Genomic DNA, 15690 nt, shown 5'->3' with positions numbered 1-15690 from the left:
GATCTCTTAGTAGAATCCCTGCTTACCTAGTATTAGAGATCACCTCCCCATACTAGGTAAGCAGGGATTCTACTAGGTAAGCAGGGATTCTACTATAGAGATCACCTCCCCTCACCTCCCCATACTATCTCTATAGTAGAATCCCTGCTTACCTAGTATGGGGAGGTGATCTCTGTAGTAGAATCCCTGCTTACCTAGTATGGGGAGGTGATCTCTATAGTAGAATCCCTGCTTACCTAGTATGGGGAGGTGATCTCTATAGTAGAATCCCTGCTTACCTAGTATGGGGAGTGTAATCTCTATAGAGAACCCTAGGCTTACGCTAGTAAGGGGGGTGATCTCTATAGTAGAGATCCGCGCTTTACCTAGTATGGGAGTGATCTCTGCTAGTAGAAATCCCTGCTTGATTACCTAAGTATGGGGAGGTATCTCTATAGTGAATCCCGCTTACCTAGTAGGGGAGGCTGATCTCTGTAGTAGCAATCCCATGCTTAGCCTAGTATGGGGAGGTGATCTCTGTAGTAGAATCCGCTGCTTACCTAGTAAGTGGGAGGGTGATCTTCTGTAGTAGATCCCTGCCTTACACTAGTATAAAGAGGTGATCTCTATAGTAGAATCCTGCTGCTTACATAGTATGGGGAGGTGATCTCTGTAGTAGGAATCCCGCTTACCTAATGATGGGGAGATGACTCTATAGTAGTAATCCCCTGCTTACTAGTAATGGGAGGTGATCTCTATAGTAGAATCGCCCTACATAGCTATGGGAGGGTAATTCCTATAGTAGAATCCCTGCTACCTAGTATGGGAGGATGATCTCTGTAAGTAGAATCCTTGCTTACGCTAGTATGGGTAGGTGATCTCTGTAAGTAGAATCCCTGCTTACCTAAAGTATGGGGAGGTGGATCTCTTGTAGTTAAGAAGCCACATGCTTACCTAAGTATGGGAGGTGATCTCTGTAGTAGAATCCCTGGCTTACCTATATGGGGAGGTGATCTCGTAGTAGAACGCCTGCGTACCTAGTAATGGGAGGTAATCTGTAGTAAATCCATCTTCCCTAGTATGGGCAGGTGACTCTGTAGTAGAAATCCTCTGCTTACCTAGTATGCGGGAGGTGATCGGCTGTAGTAGAATCCCTGCTTATCCTAAGTATGGGGAGGTGATCTGCTGATAGTAGAATCCCTGCTATCCGTATATGGAGGTGATCTCTGTGTAGAATCCTCTGCTTACCTAGTATGGGAGGTGATTCTATGGAGTAGAATCCTGCTTCGCTAGGTATGGGGAGGTGATGGCTCGTATAAGTAAGAATCCCTGCTGTACCGTAGTAAGGGGAGGTGATCTCTGGTAGTAAAATCCCCTGCTTACCTAGTATGAGCGAGGGTGATCTCGTATATAGAATCCTGCTTACACTAGTATGGAGGTGATCTCTGTTAGTAAAATCCCTGCTTAACCTAGGTATGGGGAGCGTGACGTCTATAGTAGAATCCCATGCTTACCTATATGGGGAGTGTGATCTCTAGAGTAGAATCCCTCGCTTACGCTAGTATCGGGGAGGTGATCTCTATATGTAGAATTCCCGTGCTTTACCTAGTATGGGGAGGTGATCTCTGTAAAAATCCCTGCTTACCTAGTTGGGGAGAGGTGATCTCTGTAGTAAATCCGCTGCTTAACCTAGTATGGAGGTGATCTGGCTATAGTAGATCCTCGCTTACCGTATTATGGGAGGTGATCTCTGGTAGGTAGAACTGCCTGTTACTAGGATGGGAGCGTGACTCTTATAGTTGAATCCTGCTTACCTAGTATGGGGGAGTGACCTCTATGAGTAGAAGATCCGCTGCTTACCTAGTATGGGGAGGTGATCTCTTATAGTAGAATCCTGCTTACCTAGTATGGGGAGGCGATCTCGTGTAGGTATAACCACCGCTTACCGGTAGTATGGGGAGTGAATCTGCTGTATGTAGAATCCTGCTTACCTAGTATGGGGAGGTGGATCCTCTTATAGTACAGAATCCTGCCTGCTTAGCCTAGTATGGGGATGGTGATCTCTGATAGTATGAATTCACGCTGCTATACCTTAGTATGGGGGATGTGAGTCTCTGTAGGTAGAATCCCTGGCTTACCTAGTAATGGGGAGGTGACTCTGTAGTAGAATCCCGCTGCTTTACCTAGTATGGAGAGTGATCTCTCATAGTAGAATCCTGCTAGCCTACGTATGGGAGGTGATCTCTGTAAGTAGAATCCCTGCTTACCTAGTATGGTGAGGTAATCTCTATAGGTAGATATCCCTGCTTACCCGTAGTATGCGGGAGGTGATCCTAAGTAGAGATCCCTGCTGTACCTAGTATGGGAGGTGATCTCGTAGTAGAATCCCTGGCTTACCTAGTATTGTGGAGGTGATCTCTATATGAGAAATCCCTGCTTACCTAGTATGGGGAAGGTGAACTCTCTGTAGTAGGAATCCCGCTTACATAGGTATGGGGAGGTTTTGGATCTTGTAGTAGGAATCCCTGCTTACCATAGTATCGGTGGAGGTGATGCTCTGTAGTAAATCGCCTGCTTACCTAGTATGAGGAGGTGGACTTCTGAGTAGAATCCCTGCTTCCTGCTAGTATAAAGGAGGTGATCTCTTATAGTAGAATGCCCTGCCTACCTAGTATGGGAGGTGATCTTGTACGTAAGAATCGCTGCTTACCTTGTAATGGGGATGGTGATCTCTAGTAGGTAAGACATCCGCTGCTTACCTAGTAATGGGAGGTGATCTCATAATAGTAGAAATCCTGGCTTTACCTAGTAGTTGAGGTGAATTCGTCTATGATAGATAGAATTCCCTAGCTTACCTATATGGGAGGTGATCTCTGTAGTAAGAATCGCCTGCTACCTAGTATGGGGAAGGTGATCTCTGTCAAGTAGAGATCCTGCTTACCTCAGTAATGGGATGTAATTCGTAGTAGAGAAATGCCTGCTTACCTAGTATGGGTGAGGTGATCTGCTGTAAGTGAGAATCCCCTGCTTTACCTAGTAGGGGAGGTGATCTGTAGTAGAAATCCCTGCTTACCTAGTATGTGGGCAGTAAACTCTGTAGTATGAAAAAATCNCGAACCCTGAAGCGCATGACTAATTATGTACGAAACTTTGACGACTAATTATGTCTCGTTAATTTCTACCGCTGCTTACCCTACAGATGCGGACGTGTCATATCGCATGAACGGATGGCTAATGTCGTGTTTGTCACTCATGTAACAGACGGTGCACAGGTCGTAGTCGAAGCACTTAGTACACTTCCAGCGCATGCCCTTAATGCCATGCTTCTTGCAGGTATCACAGATTATGTTGGGATGCTTGACTCCTGCAATGAAATCGATGAACAACGTTAAAGCAACAACGTGGCTATCTAAGTAGCTATCTAGCAGGAGAGATGTCTAGAGCAACGTGGCTATCTAAGTAGCGCTATCTAGGCAGGAGAAGACGTCTACGAGCAACCAGTGGCTAATCTAAAGTAAGCTATCTAAGGCAGGAGAGACATCTAGAGCAAACGTGGCTATTCTAAGTAGCTATCAATAGGGCAGGAGAGACGTCTTAGAGCAAACGTGCATATCTAAAGTAGCTATTCTCAGCAAGGAGAAGATGTCTGAGAACGATGGCTATCTAAGGAAGATAGCATCAATCTAGCAAGGAGAGACGTCTAGAACAACGTGGATTATCTAAAGATACTATCTAAAGCAGGTAGAGATGTCTAGATCAAGGTGGCTTATCTATAGTAGCTATCGTAGCAGGAGAGAAACGTCTAAGAACAACCGTGTCTATCCTAAAGTAGCTACTAGCATGTAGAGATGTCTAGAATCAACGTCGGCATATCCTAAGTACCTATCTAACAGATGAGATGTCTAGAAACAACGTGGCTATCTTAAGGCTAGCTATCTAGCAGGAAGAGTATGATCTAAGAAGAAATCGTGGCTATACTAAGTATCTAGCAGGAGAGACGTCTAGAGCAACGTGGCTATCTAAGTAGCTATCTAGCAGGAGAGACGTCTAGAGCAACGTGGCTATCTAAGTAGCTATCTAGCAGGAGAGACGTCTAGAGCAACGTGGCTATCTAAGTAGCTATCTAGCAGGAGAGATGTCTAGAGCAACGTGGCTATCTAAGTAGCTATCTAGCAGGAGAGACATCTAGAGCAACGAGATAGCCATAGATATCTACTTTAGATAGCTACTTAGATAGCCACGTTGGTGGGCTATTCTAGAGTATGCTATCTTAGCATGGAGAGACATCTAGAGCAACGTGGCATCTAAGTAGCTATCTCAGGAGGAGAGACGATCTACGAGGCAACGTGGGCTATCTAATGATAGCTTATAGGCAGGAGAGACGTCTTGAGTATAGAGAACAACGCCCTCACCCCCTCACCACCCCAGAGCTACTCTAAGTATGCATATGCTACAGGAGAGAGTCCGTCTTAGGTCCTCACACATTGTTGGCGATCATAAGTAGCCTATTCTTAATGCCAAAGGAGAACATCTTAAGTAGCAACTGTGGCCATATCTAAGTACTATCTAGCAAGGAGAGACGTCTAGATCACGTGGCTATCGTAAGATAAGCTATCTAGGCAGGCGCAGAGACGTGCTAGAGCCAACCGTGGCTATCTAAGAGCTATCCTAGAGCAGGAGAGACGTCTAGAGCAACGTGGGCTATCTAAGAGAGCTATCTAGCAAGAGCAGTGTCGTAGCAGCAAACGTGTTATCTAAGTTAAGCTATTCTAGCAGGAGAGCTAGAGAACCTTGTGTAGTAATGTCATAAGAAGCGCAAATACGCGCAATCTATCGTAAGTAAGCAGTCCAGACCATAGCAGATGCTTCTAGAGCAACAGTGTGCTATCATAGAGTCACGAACTAACGTGCAGCAGGAGAGACGGTCGTAGAGCAACGTGGCCTATCTAAAGTAGCCTATCTAGCCAGGAGAGACTCTAGGCCAACCGTGGGCTACTTCTAAAGCTACATGTTAATTCTAGCAGAGTGATATGTCGTTAGAGCAACCGTGGGCCCCCATTAAAGTAAGCTATCTAGCAGAAAACTGAGTCCTAGAGCAACGTGGTATCTCATAGTAGCTAGTCTACGCAGGCATGAGATGTCTAGAACAACGTGGCTACTTCGTAAGTACTATCTAGAGTGAGAGTTACGTCCTAGAACAACGTGGCCCTAATCTGAAGTAGCTATCTAAGCAGGAGAAATGTGAATTGGAGAATGGTCAATAATGCCAGCCAAGCGTAGGCTATCTAAGTTAGCTATCTAGCAGGGAGAGACATCTAGAGCAGACGGGCTATCTAACTATGCCTTAATCTAGCAGGAAAGATGACCGTCTTAGATCAGACAAGTGCGCTATGCTAGCAGTAGCTAGCTAGCAGGCCAAGAGATGTCTAGAGCAACGTGGCCGATCTAAGTAGCTATCTAGCAGAGAGATGTCGAGGAGCACGTGGCTACTCCTAATTAGCTCATCTAGCAGGAAGAGACGTCTAGAGCAAAACGTCGGCTAGCTCTACTGAGCTAATATTCTATGCTCTAGGGAGAGACGTCCATAGAGCAAGCAAACGTTGAACTATCTAACCATGACTTAGAGCATAGTCAGGAGAGGATGTCTAGAGCAACGTGGCCTATCTAAGTAGCTATCTAGCCAGCGAGCAGACGTCTATTAAGCAACGTGGCTATCTAAGTAGCTATCTAGCAGGAAGAGACGTCTAGAGCAACGTGGCTATCTAATAGCCTAACGTGTCTCAAGCCAAGATAGCATGCATCTATAGAGCTGACGGGCCCTTATCGTAGTGTTGTAGCAGCCGTTGAAAGATGCTAGCCAGGAAGAGATGTGCTTAGAGCAACGTGGCTTATGCGATACGTAGCTTCGTAGCGAGAGAATGTCTAGAGCAACGTGGCCCTATCTACAGTAGCTACAGAGGAGACGATGTCTAGAGAGAAAGGCGTGGCTATCGTAAGTAGCTATCTAAGCAAGAGAATGTCTAGAAGCAACCGTGGCCTATCTAAGTAGGCTATTAGCAGGAGCAGACGTCTGAGACCCAACGCTTGCCCCTCCCCCCCCATGCTATCCTAAAGTAGGCTATCAGCAGGCAGAGATGTCTAGGAGCAAACGGTGGCCCTTATCTAAGTAGTGCTACGCTAAGCAGGACACGATGTCGTATCTAGAACACCACACTGCAAAAGACTTCGATGTTCATAAGTATATAACCATACTGTAAAAAAAGCATTATTTGAGAATCCGATGACAATTGACACTGCTGAGCGCTTTACCCACATAAAAAACTTAATTACAAAGATAAGATCTGCAATTTAAATCGGCAGTTGTTGAAAATTTCAGGATCGCCGCCAAACCACCGTAGCAGCGTTTAACAGATGTTTCTGCCACTTAGTCGCAGTGCAATGTTGTCCGCATCGCAAGTCTGCTTTTGCACCAGTCACACACTGGACACAGTATGTGTGTTGGCCTATTAAACTCCTTTATCATTATTGTCACATGTCATCGTGTTGTAAAGATTGGCAGCTTGAAATTGTATTATAATTTAAAGAACAATTGAAAGGTAAGCACGTCTCGGCGTACACCGACGTAGAAATGAAATGTGTTGATTTCAATCCAATCACACGTGGTGTTGCTTATCCCATATCATCAGGTTGCTCCACCATAAAGAAAAACAGGCTCAAGAGGACCTCACAATAATCCTAGCATAAAGCGCGCTATCGAATTTCAACCTTCTCTTTTCCGCCACACTCAACGTGCAGTTACCTTCAATGTACACTATCAGATCATATACAAAGAAAAATAATCGGATAAAAGCGCTCTATCAGCTCACCTATCCAGATGCATTATCATAACACTATCAGCATCATTATATATGCCCCATAAGAAAGATAAGTCGATAAAGCCGCTCCTAGTCAGTGCTCATGCCTATCAGTGCATTATCATTACGACTATCAATCCAAATATAGCAAAGATCAAATAATGTCGGTAACTAAAGCGCTCCGCCTATCATCCTCACCGCTATCAGTGCGATATCATCATCACACTATCAGATCATGATTATAGACACAATATAAAAATTACACTCGATCAAATGCGCTTCCTAATCATCCTCCTAGTCCTATCAGGTCGTGCATGAGTCATATACGATCTACTGCCCAGATCCCACACTGATATAGCAAAGAAACACATAAATTTCGGATAAAGCCGTCATGTACTATCACCTCACTATCAGCACAGTGCATTATCCTTAACACTCTATCAAGATTCATACTATTAGCCAAAGATAAATCATAATCGATAAAGCCGACGTCGCCTTAGTCATCTCACGCGATAGCGCTGCGGCAGTCTACTCATACATCCTAGAACCCAGCTTCATAATATTAGTAGCGAAGATCATCAAGAATCAATCGCCTCAGCATCATAGCGCTCCTATCATTCGCGACCTATCAGTGCATATCACTCATCACTCATCGAGTGTATCATCGACATAGCGACAATGCAATAAAATAACATTCGGATTTACACAGCCGCTCCTATCATATCACCTGACTCACCTGGTTCACGGATGCGCTATCGACTATGATCATACACATCAGATCAATATATAGCAAAGATACAATAATCGGATAAAGCCGCTCCTATCATCGTCATGCCTATCCACGATGCCATTAATCATACACTATCAGTATCATATCTAGCAAAGCAGAAAGCATAATCGATCAAAGCAGCTGCATAGCAGCTATGCCTACACCATTCATACAAGTGAGCATTACTCATACACTATGCACTGATTCTAGTAGTGATCAGCCAAAGCAACAAATAATTACGTATAAAGCGCTCCTGATTGCACAACTAACACCCTTATCAGGTGTAATAGCATAGGTCATCAGCGTATCGAGATCCTGAGGATATATATGCGTGCCAACAGACAGAATATGCCAAGCAGTCGAGGATATAAGACCGCCTCCTATCACTGCTCACCTATCAGTGCGATTATCATACAACTATCAGATCATATAATACACAGCATAAGATATATCGGAATAAACGGTAAGCACTCCAGATTCATCTCAGACCTATCAGGTGCATTAATCATACCTACTATCAGATCATATATAGCAAAGATAAATAATCGGATAAAGCGCTCCTATCATCTCACCTATCAGTGTATTATCATACACTATCAGATCATATATAGCAAAGAAAAATAATCGGATAAAGCGCTCCTATCATCTCACCTATCAGTGCATTATCATACACTATCAGATCATATATAAGCCCAAAGAAAAATAATCGGATAAAGCGCTCCTATCATCTCACCTATCAGTGCATTATCATACACTATCAGATCATATATAGCAAAGATAAATAATCGGATAAAGCGCTCCTATCATCTCACCTATCAGTGTATTATCATACACTATCAGATCATATAGCAAAGATAAATAATCGGATAAAGCGCTCCTATCATCTCACCTATCAGTGCATTATCATACACTATCAGATCATATATAGCAAAGATAAATAATCGGATAAAGCGCTCCTATCATCTCACCTATCAGTGCATTATCATACACTATCAGATCATATAGCAAAGATAAATAATCGGATAAAGCGCCCCTATCATCTCACCTATCGGCGCGTTGTCGTAAATCCGCAGATCGTACGCCCCCTGGTAGCCGACCCGGTACTTAGTCCTCGACCCCGAGTCCCACTGCACGACGACGGTCTTGTCCGGTGTCGCCGTGCTCCCGGCCTGACCGATCTCGACGATGGAGCCAACGTGTCCCTCACCGCTGTCCTGGTTCCCACACTTCCAGTCGCGCCCCCTCACAACTCTGATTCCCATCTCCATGTGCTTCCAGCCGCGTCGACGCAGAATCTCGCCGCCGGTGGCCGGGCGGGCCGCCGCCGTCGTCGTCGTCGTCGTCGTCGTCGTCGTCGTCGATGATGGGAGCGCGAGCTAACGAGGCCGGCGGATAACGAAGCCGACAGCTGAAAGTGAGCAGAAGAAGAAGAAAGGGTTAAGTTGATGATTATACAGTTAGATGTGAGTTAGTACAGCACACATCTTTATACAACTTTCACAAAGTGAGCACAAGAAGAAGAAAGATGATTATACAGTGAAATATGTATTAGCAGACACCGTTACACAACGAACACCTGTTTCTAAACGACACTTCAAGTGTTTCCAATGCAATTATGAAGTTACTAAACTTACTAACTAAAGCTATTGTATTCTGTGCTTTTCCACTAACACCGTACCTCAGCCCCCACATACACACACGCACGCACATACACCCTCAGTATGATTTTATATCTTTATGACGCACGTGGTGTTGTTACGTGTATATATGTGACAATAATAATGATAACAGCACGTGCACAAAGACATATTTGTAAAAAATACTCCCGAGGATACCAGAGCTACTCTTCCCAAGGTATCAGTGCCGGTCCATTAGTTCACTCGACATTAAAAAACTGACGACAAACTGACGACATTACTAAAACCACATGTGCCGATCATTACCAGGGCAACACTCATCACTCATTATGCAACAAAACACGACAAGCGCATGCATACATAATACGCATCCATATACTCCCGAGTGTTGAGTTTGACAGCTCAATTATCACGGCTGCCGAATATCTGCTACGGTACATCCGCCAGACGCGACGACAGGCCCGCACACAGACGCCACCGTGGCGACAGACGCCTTCGACCGAAAATACGCGTTCTTTTGCCGTGCGCGTGGAGCTAGGCGCTGCATGCCTGTCTGCCCGCTAATTGGAGGAAAATGCAGAGCAATTGAGGGTGGATGACTCACGTTGACATCTGTGTAGTCACAAGCCGTCCAATCAATACGCCGCCAGTCATCTGTACAGCACGTAACCTCATAAATCGGGGCACCCACCCCAAGCAAACTCCCCACCTCCCCAAGTTCCCTGCTCCCGCTGCTGCTGCTGCGCGACAGATAAACCGGGATGATGCAGCAAGGAAGATGAGGATGCTCCCGAATAAAGCGCACATAGGGTTCTGATAGAGAGACGAGAAGCTATGCATATGCAGGCTGCACATTATTATAGGCGGCGATAAATTGATCCAGAGCCGATGATTGGACTTTCTATTAATTTTATCGGCTTTACAGGCATCTGGTTGTGATTTGGTCGTTACTTCATACGTGCTGCTGTAGTACTATGCTAAATTAAATTCCATCCAACTGATAATAGCTTTACAATTAATCCCATCACGGACAGGAGAGCCATACGCACGCGCACACGCATACACACGCACACTCACACGCACACGCATACACACGCGCACGCACAGGCGCACGCACACAAGCGTGCAGACACACAGACGCGTTGATTGCCAGAGAGCATAGAGTTACATAGACGTTTCACATATTTTTTAACAGATTTCGGTGAATATGACTTATGATTTTGCTCGAGAACTTTATTACAGCAACGAAATAACATTTCGCAATGGCACACACACACCCACACACACGCACGCACGCACGCACGCACACACATCCCCCCCACACACACACACATACACACGCACGCACGCACACAGACACACACACATAGCGGGATGCACAGACACAGACACACGTACACGCACACGCACGCACACGCACTACACGCACGCACACGCACTACACGCGCACAGACACGCACACGCACTACACGCGCACACACATACATACACTCACCAGCCACTCAATGAGATGATTCTCAATGAGTGTCGGGAATATTCGTGCAATCAGACGAGCCTGTCAACTCAATCACTTCTTCATCCATATACCCGTCTAGATACCCGCGATTTTTCAATGCTCGTAACAAAACTCTCCTGACTCACGCATTTCTGGTCAGGAAACTATTCCACTGAAGCTTGTAAACGCTTGTCTATCATGAAGGCATCTCAGTGACTCACACACTGCGAGAACGAACATACGTGGAAGATTTTATATATAGACGAATATTTATTGGCTCACGTTTTATACATATTTCGGGGTGTTCTTTTGTAAGCGCAATAACATGAGAATTCAAAGCACTACCAGAAATCGTTTTTCATATTTTAAAATATTAACAATATCGCTTCCAAAGCATCTAGTCCTCAAATATCACTAGTGCTAGAATTTCGAGTTACATGTGGAATGACACTGAAAACACTGTGTGTCAGCAGTCAGTACTGATCATAGATCGCCGTGATTATTTTGTTTAGCATATTTCTCTGGCTCTAACTCTCCATCTGACCAAACACAACAGAGAAATTCCGCTGATGACGCGGCTCCTGGTAACGTGGGGTTTCCAACAAAGCCTCATACAACGCAGTACTAGGCCATGAAATCACACACCCACTTATGATGGCTAACACAGTAAAATACCCAGTTTGACACATGAATGCTTGAATCACACTAAAGAGTAGTTATTACTCCAAAAGCTGGATGCTGATCAATATTATAGACCCAATGACAAACTTTAAACGGCAGTAGTGGGAACAAACGTCATTAAAACCTTGTATACGGGGTACATGTTTCTTGAACGTGTTTTATGAATAGGCTCATTTAGCTCCTGTCTGATAAGAGTCATAAGTCTGATATTGCACTAACCTCTCGATTGTTGAAACTTAGTACGTAGACAATAAAGCAAATATTTATTTTTTTTAATATTAAAACGGAAAAGATTTTTTACAACTTTTATGGAGCGACACAGATCGAGTAGCACAATGTTGCTTGATTGATATAGTCACAAATATTGCAGGCATTGGAGCGAGGGATGAAATACATGCAATCGAATAAGCATAGATGCAGACCGACGTTCTAGGCAATATCATGAAGGCACATGCTTCACATATATATATGAATCTGCCGTAAACACGTATCTGTTCTGTTGCTCCTTTTGTTTTATGATTCTTAAGCATGCACCAGCTGGCCAAGGTATAAAGCAAAAACTACTGTGGTTATCGACTTACTGCTCGGGGGAGGGGGGGGAAGGGGGAGATAAAATACATAACATGGCTTGCTGGCAGAGCCGGATATTAGCAAGCTTACTAAGCATCACTGCAATGTTAGCGGGTGCTTCCTGAAAAAGCAGGCGTTGGAACTCAACCCATTTAAAAAAAAATTCCGTGAGGTGTTACAGGCCAGTAAACACCTCTGACAAATGTAGCAGTGTGCAGGCACTCTCCCCACACGTGTAAGTAATTGGAATCTTTGCTGATCAGTACAGGCAACTCTGACACTCTGAAGTAGCCAGCAGTGCGATCCCATTCTCTCACGAACAACGTGGGGTCTCACACTTGCATTGTAGCCACCCAGCCAGTCTGGTTGCTACACAGGTTGATGGTCACCCTGCAGACTCTCATTAATTCGTGCAGTCATGCATGAAACTGGTGCACCAGCGTCAGACAAAAGCAAGTGCCAGCAATACCAGTAGTTTACTGTCATGAAAGCAGAGACGGAAATCAGAAGGTCGCGGTGGCAGTAGTTTTTAAAACCAGTAAAATACTAGAAATGAAAATGAACAAAGACTACATTCTTACTACATAATACATTTGTCCACTATGTAATACATTGTTTTTTTAGACAACCGCGCGAATATGCAAGGAATGTAATTCAGCTGCCAAATCAAACGTGCACCTGCACAGGTCCAAGGCAACACTATGAATTTAACACATACTTTATAAATATAATTTAGAAGAGCATCAGAATGTTATCTTACATTTTGGTACCCATTTCCAACTGGATAAATGAACCAAGCAAAGCTATGTAAATGCCACTGACGTTGAATATAGGTGCTAATTGAGGTTCAAGCCTGTCATGTTTTATATGCTTTTACGTACAACACTACAAGCATTCATATTAAAATCAATCATCAATAACAGAGCAGATCTATACAAGTCATGCATATATAGAGTTTTTCGGATATAAAAAACACCCAGCCATCAGTAAGGGAGATGCAATCATGAATAACAGAAAGAAATCACCCAGATAACTCGTCCACAGAATTCAACCTAGCTGCCAGTTGGATGGCATCATGCAACTAGACAGAGTGCACTCACGGAGAGTGCATACCTCCGCCAGCTACATACGCCATACGACTGACGAACACACGAATAACGCACGATATACGCTAGCGTACTGGCATGTACACGCTGGCTCGCTCGCTCGTAGCTGCTGCTCGCTCACATGTACACGCTCGCTGGCTCGCCGCGCTGGCTGGCTGGCTGGCTGGCTGGCTGACGCGCTAATATCGATCGCGCGAACACACAAACGCACGAGAGCGATCACATAACCTCCTCCAACTCCGTTGGGCGGAGGTAAATATGTATACTAAAGCTGGCTGACATAATATTGAGGCCCTGAATGCACATATAATGTAATATGCCTCAGCTCACTACTCCTGGTAAATTTTAAATTACAACAAGCCTGTGTGTTATTGAATGCCTTTTATACAGAAGTCAGGAGCGAGATTTAGAGATGCAATGTGTCGAGGAATGTACTCTGAAATCCTTTATCATATCTATTAAACTTTATTACATGAGGCTATGTAAATCGTTTACAGAAAATGTTGTACATAATTGATCGAACATCAATATATATATATATATATATATATATATATATATATATCACATATCTAGCCTTTATTACTGATGTTATCAAGCCTAACTGGCTCATCTTAATTCTATGTGTTTTATAATAAAGATGTCATGTAACAGAACAGAAAGTAGGACAGAGAAGAAATAGGAGGACAAGTACAAATATTCAGGAGGCAAATGAGATATCCACAGCTATGAACAATTGAAATACTTTGGATATTACATACCTATTGAAAGTAACCTTCAAACTTCGTCATTCTTTAGTTATAAATTGCATACGTTAGACTTCATCACCTGGAGCAAAAAATATTCAATTTATGTGTCATTACAAAATACCATAAATCTTTACCTTCATTATCCATACCATAATATATATATGCCGAATTAACACTGTGAATACTTGTTTTTTTCTGAATGTGAGGTTTCTGTAAAACAACCACAAAATTCATAAATAGGCTAACAAGAGCAGGAACTATAGGTCCATAGGCCCTATAGGGCCGGAACAAGGGCCAACAATAGGCCGGAAGTCACTCTACTCAAAAACAGATTTTGAGTAGAGTGACTGACAGCCACACCTGCATCATAGTGACTTTGAAACTAAAGTTAATATTAGACTAGCATTATGCTGTGTGACCTGTAGTGGGCTGTAACCAAATTGTTTGACGATCGAAACTCTGTACAAGGTGATATGAAGTGGTGAGATATTATAATTATTATTACAGTTCATATAAAATGGACTCAGCCCACTTGTGAAGACAGTATCAAACAATAAAAATTGTAGTAGGGGGACAATCTCATCTAAGATCCAAGTTCTAAATGAGGTATCCTGCAGTTTAAGCAAGTAAAATGGAGCAAGGTATATTCTGATTGTTTTCATAAACTTGTGACATTTAGTAGTTGGGGATTGTTTTGAGCTTTCACAAATATCTAACGCTTAACGTTTTGTTAATATGCACACAGTTGGCTATAAGTATGTAAGACAATTAAATACTGTACAAGAAAACAATTGGGAGAAATTTGAGAAATTCAGAATCTCTAGAAATTTACTCTCTATTTCCTATCATATTACAATTACATAATACAAAGCTGATACACAATGTCAATGACAATAAACTGTAATACATTGTTAACATCTATTATCCAAACCAAGTCAGACATGCAGTGTGGTGGGTCTACCAATTGGAAGACAAAAGCTCAGACCTGCCTCAGCAGTAGAAAAACCGGTTACAAAAATACATTCTCGGTTCCTGAAACCCCTATTACTAACTCAACTGGAATTATAATTGTCACAGAATTTCTACAAAAAAACTATAGTATTACTATTAGTATAACTATAGCTGTACTGTCATACCTAACTCATGTACATATTTACTTTGCCACGTTATTATATAGAGGCAGAATTAATAAAACTACTACAGTGTTCGCATTTAGACATGTGTCACTGTGTGATATCCCAAGCCTGTGACTGGGCCATGTATTGTCAATTTACTCATCGATTCATCATTGCCTTGGCTTGACCTAGACCGAATAATTCTGTTCCAGATAACCTTTTTTATATTTTGGTGAAAGTTATTGGGACAGAACGAAGTGCATTGAAATTTCGTGAGATCGCATGCAAAATGCATGCGCTGCGAATGCAGCCCGTAATCGGCGGGTAAAAAAGTCTACCGTTCCCTTCTACATGGCTTTACCTTGCTACTGATGTGCGTGAATATTCACTTCAATCGTTATTCACTTCTTAAAAGATTGTTTTTCAGAAACCTCGCTTCATTTCACTTTATTAAATCGCATTTGCCATTTACAAACAATCAGACCAATCAGAGCGAGCCTTACAATAGCCTGGTTTTCTCTTGTATCTGTGGCGCTGCAGGAGGGCTAGAGAAAATTATTTTAGTCACGTGGGTTCGTGCGTTCCGCTCTGGTTTTGCTTCAAATTTAAATTTGTATTCCAAATAAATTTCTTCTAAGTAGCCCATTGTGATTTTCTTCTAGGTAGTCGACGTAGTACCCACCAGGGGAAAAAATACACGGGGGCGGCGGGCGATTTCGCCCCCGAAATGCCAAA

The 15690-nt window shown here is 43.3% G+C and overlaps 1 protein-coding gene across 1 annotated transcript in view; it reads right to left on the bottom strand.

Annotated features, from left to right (window-relative positions):
• Window positions 1-15690, bottom strand: part of LOC106815299 (E3 ubiquitin-protein ligase MIB2-like) — a 35934-nt gene that overhangs the window by 19188 nt on the left and 1056 nt on the right. The window contains 5 exon segments of the mRNA XM_014819743.1: window positions 153-411; window positions 2071-2203; window positions 3172-3343; window positions 8648-9010; window positions 13853-13919. Coding sequence (XP_014675229.1) covers window positions 153-411; window positions 2071-2203; window positions 3172-3343; window positions 8648-8870 — 787 coding nt within the window. The 5' untranslated portion in view covers window positions 8871-9010; window positions 13853-13919.

This window comes from Priapulus caudatus, unplaced genomic scaffold, assembly GCF_000485595.1.
Source record: "Priapulus caudatus unplaced genomic scaffold, Priapulus_caudatus-5.0.1 Scaffold1085, whole genome shotgun sequence".
Classification (NCBI taxonomy): Eukaryota; Metazoa; Priapulida; class Priapulimorpha; order Priapulimorphida; family Priapulidae; genus Priapulus; species Priapulus caudatus.
The sequence above is the reverse complement of the archived record's forward strand: the minus strand, read 5'-3'. Positions and strand labels throughout refer to the sequence as shown.